Source organism: Berghia stephanieae, chromosome 8, assembly GCF_034508935.2.
Source record: "Berghia stephanieae isolate SIO BIC M18660-M18661 chromosome 8, UCSD_Bste_1.3, whole genome shotgun sequence".
In the NCBI taxonomy this organism is placed as follows: domain Eukaryota; kingdom Metazoa; phylum Mollusca; class Gastropoda; order Nudibranchia; family Aeolidiidae; genus Berghia; species Berghia stephanieae.
In genome coordinates, this window is record NC_088367.1 from 52,912,359 (window position 1) to 52,919,858 (window position 7,500).

General features: G+C 34.5%; 1 protein-coding gene across 2 annotated transcripts in view; it reads left to right on the forward strand.

Annotated features, from left to right (window-relative positions):
- The window catches only part of LOC144978867 (phosphatidylserine synthase 2-like), a 69,676-nt gene that overhangs the window by 56,231 nt on the left and 5,945 nt on the right, over positions 1-7,500 (forward strand). For both annotated transcript variants that reach the window (XM_078925451.1, XM_078925452.1), the window contains 5 exons: positions 543-674; positions 2,154-2,204; positions 3,877-3,990; positions 4,895-5,013; positions 5,529-5,643. In XM_078925451.1, coding sequence (XP_078781577.1) covers positions 543-674; positions 2,154-2,204; positions 3,877-3,990; positions 4,895-5,013; positions 5,529-5,643 — 531 coding nt within the window. The remainder of the gene's footprint in view (positions 1-542; positions 675-2,153; positions 2,205-3,876; positions 3,991-4,894; positions 5,014-5,528; positions 5,644-7,500) is intronic.

Consider the following 7,500-nt stretch of genomic DNA (forward strand, 5'->3'; position numbering starts at 1 on the left):
ATTATTTATTATTATTTATTATTATTATTATTATTATTATATTATGATTATTATTGTTATTATTATTATTTATTATTATTATTCTATTATATTATTATTATTATTATTATTTTATTATTATTATTATTATTATTATTATTATATATTATATTATGAGCATGACGATGATGATGATAATTATGACAAATTATATTGTAATAATAATTGACATAAAAATGAATAAATTTGAAGTTTTCAATTTGGCGAGTCTGTCATTGATGATTTCTCGCAATGAACACTACTCACAGTTGGTACAACTACTATCTATATGGGACTGAATTGGGTAGTATATACATTCGTTCTCAATCGGTGCAAAAACTGCCAAGGGCAATAACTTAGTAATGGTTATAAACCATATTTAATTTTTATTTCTTTCTTTTTTTTTTTAAATTAATTAATTAATTAATTTATTTATTTATTTATTTATTTATTTATTTATTTATTTATTTATTTATTTATTTATTTATTTATTTATTTTATTTATTTTTTTCATCTTCCTTCAGAATGTTGATGATGCTAGGAAATTAATGCGAAATTTTGATGCCAAACTAGGACGGCCGCTTCCAGAGAAAGATTACGGGGGGAATTGTCTTATCTACGATAGAAACCATACCGACCCCTGGCACAACCTCAAAGTAAGTCAACTGGATGGGGTTCCTGACCTCCCATAGTGGGCAGGGAGGATCTTACTGTATCTTCTATTCCCTTATATCACTGGTTGGGGTTCCTGACCTCCCATAGTGGCTAGGGAGGTCCTTACTGTATCTTCTATTCCCTTATATCACTGGGTGGGGTTCCTGACCTCCCATAGTGGCCAGGGAGGTCCTTACTGTGTCTTCTATTCCCTTATATCACTGGGTGGTTCCGACCAGTGGCTGGAGTCTACTGGTCTCTATCCCTTATATCATGGTGGGTTCCACCCATAGGCAGGAGGTACTTATTGTGTCTTCTATCCCCGTATAACTGTTTTCCAAGTTGCTTTGTCTTTGTCTTGGAATGAGATTACTGGGTTTTGCCCTGGCTGTAGATTTTGGCCGGGAGGGAAACAGTCAAATGCATAGTTATTGTTTTGGGAGATGATGTTTTTTTTTAAACTTGTAAATCATCTCTCAGTTATGTATTGTTATATTTGTTATTTTGAATGTATAATGTGTAAGCATTTGAGTGTACTCCTCTTAGTGGGGCCTTATGGTGGTATCTGGGTGAGACTTTTAGATCTCATACTAAGTACACTGAAAATGTGCTCTTGGAATCTACATCTGTTCTCTATTTGAACCAATTCTCCTTTGTCTTACTCTTTCCTCAAGTCTTTTTAATGGTACATCTAAATTCTTTTCACCATCCAATTTTCTTCATTTTACTGGCGCTGATATGACCTAAATGTGTTGCAAGCGCCGTAAAACCTTTAAAAAACAAACTAACAAAAAGTCAACGTAGTGCAGGAAAAGAAAGTTATCTTTCATACGATCCCTACCCTTATCTATATTAAATAAAAAATAAAAATAAAATATAATTCCCTTTATTCATCCCATAAGCGAAATTCGTCTCTAGGATCTATTCCAAGGGAAGACTGGAATAACCCAGGTATCGTCCGCAGTGCAGCGCCACAAATTTAGCCAGGGCGAGGTGAATTGCTCAAGGCCACACAGCGCAGTGGCGGGTGATCGAACTCGGTACCTTTCGGGTACGAAGCAAAGACTGTACCGCTGGGCCAATTAACCTCATATTAACCCCACCTGATTGAAAAGAAAAGAAAAATAAATCTTGAGTATCTTTTTATAATACTAATTTGGAATTGTGATCTATCCATACCTGCCAACCCTTCCACTTTTGGTGGAATCATTTCCAATTTTCACTCTTCATTTTTTGTACTATTCCGCCATTGTCTCTAACATTCCGATTTTCAAAAAAAAAATTGATAATGGTAAGAATAAAAAAAGAGCAAAGAAGGGTAGGGGGGGGGGGGTGAAAGAGGTGACATTCCTATTTTTTTGGTCTCAAATTCCTATTTTCAGGCGTTCTGATTCCACTTTTGTAATGTGAAGGGTTGGCAGGTCTGTTGTCTATGGTATAAAAAATAATCTCATTTCTATGTTATGAATATGTTGACACAGGACAAGGCCGACGGGTTTGTGCCCACCCATTTCTTTGGCTGGTGGCTGAAGGTAAGCTGGATTCATCATGTCTCTTTTTTATTTCTGTAATATTCTATTGGTTTTAAAGCTGTATGTGTAAGAGACTGTATGACTGAGTGAGTGACTTCTTCTTCTTCTTCTTCTTCTTCTTCTTCTTCTTCTTCCTTTTTCTTTTCTTCTTTCTCTTCTTCTTTCTTCTTCTTTTCTCTTCTTCTTCTTCTTCTTCTTTCTTCTTCTTATTTTATTATATTATTATTATTATTATTATTATTATTATTTATTTATTATTATATTATTATATTATTTTATTATTATTATTTTTTTTTTTATTATTATTTTTTTATTTTTTTTTTATTAATTTTTTTTATTTTTTTTTTTAATTTTGGTTTGTTTGTTGTTGTTGTTGAACATTTGATTTTACCTTTAAGTGAAGCAAATATGTTTTTTCTTTCATGGTTTATGTTCAACCACCAAAAAAAAAAAAATATATATATATATATATTTAAAAACATTTCATATTGATTCACCCAGCCAAAGTGAGCATTAGTAACGTAAGTAAAAAGAAAAAAAAAATACAAATCACAAATCGTTGCCTGTAGAGTTGTGAAGAGCAGAGCGTATATTTTGATGACTGATAGCTACCAGTATCATAGCCAGTGTCCTCCTCCCCCCACCAAAAACAAAAAAAAAAACAAAAACAAAAACAAAAAAACAACCCTATGATATGAGCATGAGAGTAAATGTATGTCACAGATATAGGGAATGAGATTAGCGGAAGAGTAGCGTCCCTTGATTGGACGTCACCGGCGGCAAAGTTATTAGAGAGAGAACGTCATATTGGTTTTGCGCATGCGCAAAATCATGTTGACGTTCTCTCTGTAAGGTGACGTCCAATCAAGGGACGCTACTCTTCCGCTAATCTCATTCCCTATAGTCATCTCGATGCTACATTCAACCTACTGTGATACAAAGCTGCGAGAAGCTGTGGACTGTAAAACGTGATAATAATAATAATAGAAAACAAAACAAAATGAAAGTAACAGCTTCAGAAAAGAACAAAATACCAAACACCTATTTTTTCACGCTAAAAACCTTTCTTCAGCCTACAACAAGAAAACAATAAATGCATAGATATATGAGTAAAAAAAAAAGAAAAAAAGATTGATTGCCTTCCTTTTCTTCTTTTGTTATTTTATGAAGCTGTTATATTCTTTTTTTGGTTTGTTTATTTCTCTCAGTAGAACACTCGCTTCACACACAAAGAGAGCGAGTTCGATCCTGGGTGTGGTCGAGATTTTTTTCTTACCCTCTTTTCACCCAGCTGTGATTGGGTAGCTGGGTCTATTACATCTAGTGGAAAGTACTTTTCGATAGACTAGCATCCTTTCCAAAGCGTAACAAGCAATTGCTGTTGTCGTTTTCACACTATAGAAACCAGGATAAGCTCCAGCTGCATGAGCCGAATGGCTAAGAAGGACGACTTTACTGTTTAAATTTTTATTCAATGCGTTCAAAGCATTATTTAACGATTACGTATTTACTAAGAAATGATCGGGTTTTTGCAATGGACGGCCTGGAATAATATGAAAAGACAACTTACCAGTGAGGCCTCAAAGCAGCTACAAGTCCGAATTCATAGGGAATCCATCTTATGAATCTTTTCCTATCTATTTTGAATCACTTTTGTGTTTTGAATTTCCAGACGTTGATCCTGAGAGATTGGTGGTTGTGCACCGTCCTCAGCATCATGTTCGAAGTTCTGGAATACACTCTGGAGCATCAGCTGCCCAACTTCAGCGAGTGCTGGTGGGACCACGTAAGTAAAGTAGCAGACTTTATGGATAACGATTCAATTATTCTTAGATCAGTTGGTAGAGCACTTATTCACTCACTTACTCACTTACATACTTACCCTCTTGGTGCTTGATCAACACATAAGGCTGACACTGTGGAACAACGCCATCTTTCTCGGTTGGAGGTCATTTTGGTCATCTGTCCCCAAAACCAACCACAAGCTTTACTTTCTCTGTCGATGCTCCTCCTCCCGGGTCTTCAGCGGGCGGCCCCTTTCTTCTCGTTCCCTGGAGGGGGGAGGTATGGGGGGGGGGGGGGGGGGGGGGGGGGGGGGGGGGGTCCACCTGAGGTATATCCTTGGAATGGCATTGATATTGTTTTGTGTTGATGTAATTTAATGCACGAAGAGCCTCATTGTTGAGGATACCGTGTGCTCTATAAGAGTATTATTATTATTTTTATTATTATTATATTATTATTATTATTATTATTATTATTATTATTATTATTTTATTTATTATTATTATTATTATTATTTATTATTTATTATTATATATTATTTATTATTTTTATTATTATTAATATTATTATATTATTATATTATTATATATTATATTATTATATATTATATATTATATATTAGTAGTAGTTAGTGTAGTAGTAGTAGTAGTAGTAGTAGTAGTAGTAGTAGTAGTAGTAGTAGTAGTAGTAGTAGTAGGTAGTAGTAGTAGTAGTAGTAGTAGTAGTAGTAGTAGTAGTAGTAGTAGTAGTAGCAGTAGCAGTAGTAGTAGTAGTAGCAGTAGTAGTAGTAGTAGATTGAATATAACATGATAAATGATATTTATTTTATTATTTGAATTTATTTTTGTTTTGTTTTTGTTTTTTGTTTTTTAATTTGTATGATTCATGGCCCTCTCTGTTGTCAGTGGATCATGGATGCCCTGGTGTGCAATGGCGGAGGGATTTATCTGGGCATGAAGACCCTCAACTACCTCTCTATGAAGCCTTATCACTGGAGGGGCATGTGGAACATTCCAACCTACCGGTAAACGCTTATATATATATTATATATATATATATATATATATATATATATATATATAATATATATTATATATATATATATATATATATGACACGTCTTGACAGCCAATCATTGCTAAAGTTTATCATGTTTTTTGATATTTTTTTTTATTGACTGAAGAAGGGTTTTGAGCCAAATCGTTCCATGTTTGGTAATTTATTTATATATTTATTTATTTATTTTATTTATTTATTCATTTTTTCTTCATCATGTCGATTGATTCAAGTGATCATTATTATTATTATTATTATTATTATTATTATTATTATTATTATTATTATTATTATTATTATTATTATTATTATTATAATCATTATCATCATCATCATCATCATCATCATCATCATCATCATTATTATTATTATTATTATTATTATTATTATTATTATTATTATTATTATTATTATTATTATTATTATTATCATTATTATCATCATGATTATAACCATTGTATAAATGGTGATTGATTTCCCCAGAGGCATGTTGAAGCGTGTAGCCCAGCAGTTCACACCTCACCATTGGACAGACTATGAGTGGAAACCCACCTCTAGCCTCAAGCGTTGGCTGTCCATGCTGGCTGTCATTGCTATCGTAAGTACCCACCCCCCTACATCCAGTCTCAAGCGATGGCCGTCATTGCTATTGTAAGTAGCCCCCCCCCCCCCCCCCCTACATCCAGTCTTAAGAGATGGCTGTCCATGCTGGCCGTCATTGCTATCGTAAGTACCCCCCCCCCCCCTCGTCTACAAAAAGCAACTTGAACTTTTATATAATGACCTGTTACATGATGCAGCAATCACTAAAGGTGCTCAAAACGCTTTACAAGCCAGGAGCAGTACATTTAATTTGTTTTCGACAAGACAAAACTGTTACAGGCCCAATACTCATTGTACACCGGAGTACAGGGATAGAATGAGAGTAAAGATGCTTTTTTAGAAAGGACCCAATTCTGCACGGACTAGAACAGGACTAGAAGGATGGACATATATATACAGTATATCAATTTTGTATTCCCCCAAGTCTGTACAAGGGATAGCAAGCAATTATTACTTTATCCTTTTTTTTTTTCCAAAAGAAAACTGAGATAAACTTTATCTGCAAGGGGCGCTCAGTTCGGAAGGACTGCTTTTGTTTGTATTTTTTTTGTTTGTTTGTTTGTTTGGTTGGTTTTCACGGTGCAGCGCGGCTCAGCGTTGCAGTGTTTCCTTTGTACCCCAGCGGAACTGAGTTTGAATACCCACTGCACTGTGTGGTCTTGATCAAGTCGCCCTTGCTCAGTTTGCAGCACTGTACTGTGTAATTCCAGACTTCCCTTGGAGTAGACCCTCAAGACAAATGTCCCCTATGGGATGAGACAAGGAATTTTAGTTTTTTGTTTAGTTGTTTTTTGTTTTTTTAAATTATTATTATTCTCTTTCTCATTCACTCCAATCTCTCCCTTTTCCTCCCTGACAGTTCCTTCTAGCCGAGCTCAAAACATTCTACCTAAAGTTTGTGCAGTCGATTCCCCCCAGTCTTACATTCTGTATAAGGGATAGCAAGCAATTGTTACTATAATATGTGTGATACTACAGAAAATGGAGATAAACTTTAGCTGCAAGGGCCTTTCACTTCTAAATGACTAATTTCATGTTTCGTTTGTTTTGTGTTGTTTTTTGATATTATTATTATTCTCTTTCTCATCCACCCTACTTTCTTCCCTTCACAGTTCCCTCTAGCAGAACTCAATACGTTTTACCTCAAGTCTGTGCAGTCGTTTCCCCGGAGTCTTACATCCTGTACGCGGGATAGCAAGCAATTCTTCAAGGCACTTTCAATTCTAAAGGACTAATTTTGTTTTTTGTTTGTTTTTTAATTTTTTTGTTTGTTTGTTTAAAAAACAAAAACAAATGTATTATTATCTTTCTCATTTCCTGACAATTCCTTCTAGCAGAACTCAATACATTCTACCTCAAGTTTGTGCAGTCAATTCCCCCCACTCTTACATCCTGCACAAGGGATAGCAGGCAATTTGTTCAAGGGACTTTCAGTTCTAAAGGACTAAATATTTTTTTTTTTGTGGGTTTTAATATTATTATCTTTCTCATCCCTCTGACAGTTCCTTCTAGCAGAACTCAATACATTCTACCTCAAGTTCGTGCTGTGGATCCCCCCAGTCTTACATCCTGTACAAGGGATATTAATCAATTGTTACTATAATATGTTTGATATGACAGAAAATGGAAATAAACTTTAGCTGCAAGGGCCTTTCAGTTCTTAAGGGCTAATTTTATTTTTTGTTTGATTTTGTGTTGGGTTTTTTTTGTTTGTTTTTTTTTTTTATTATTCTCTTTCTCATCCACTCTACTTTGTTCTAGCGGAACTCAATAGAGGTTTTTTTGTCTCAAGTATGTGCAGTCGATTCCCCCCAGTCTTACATTCTGAACATGGGGTGGCAAGTAATTCTTC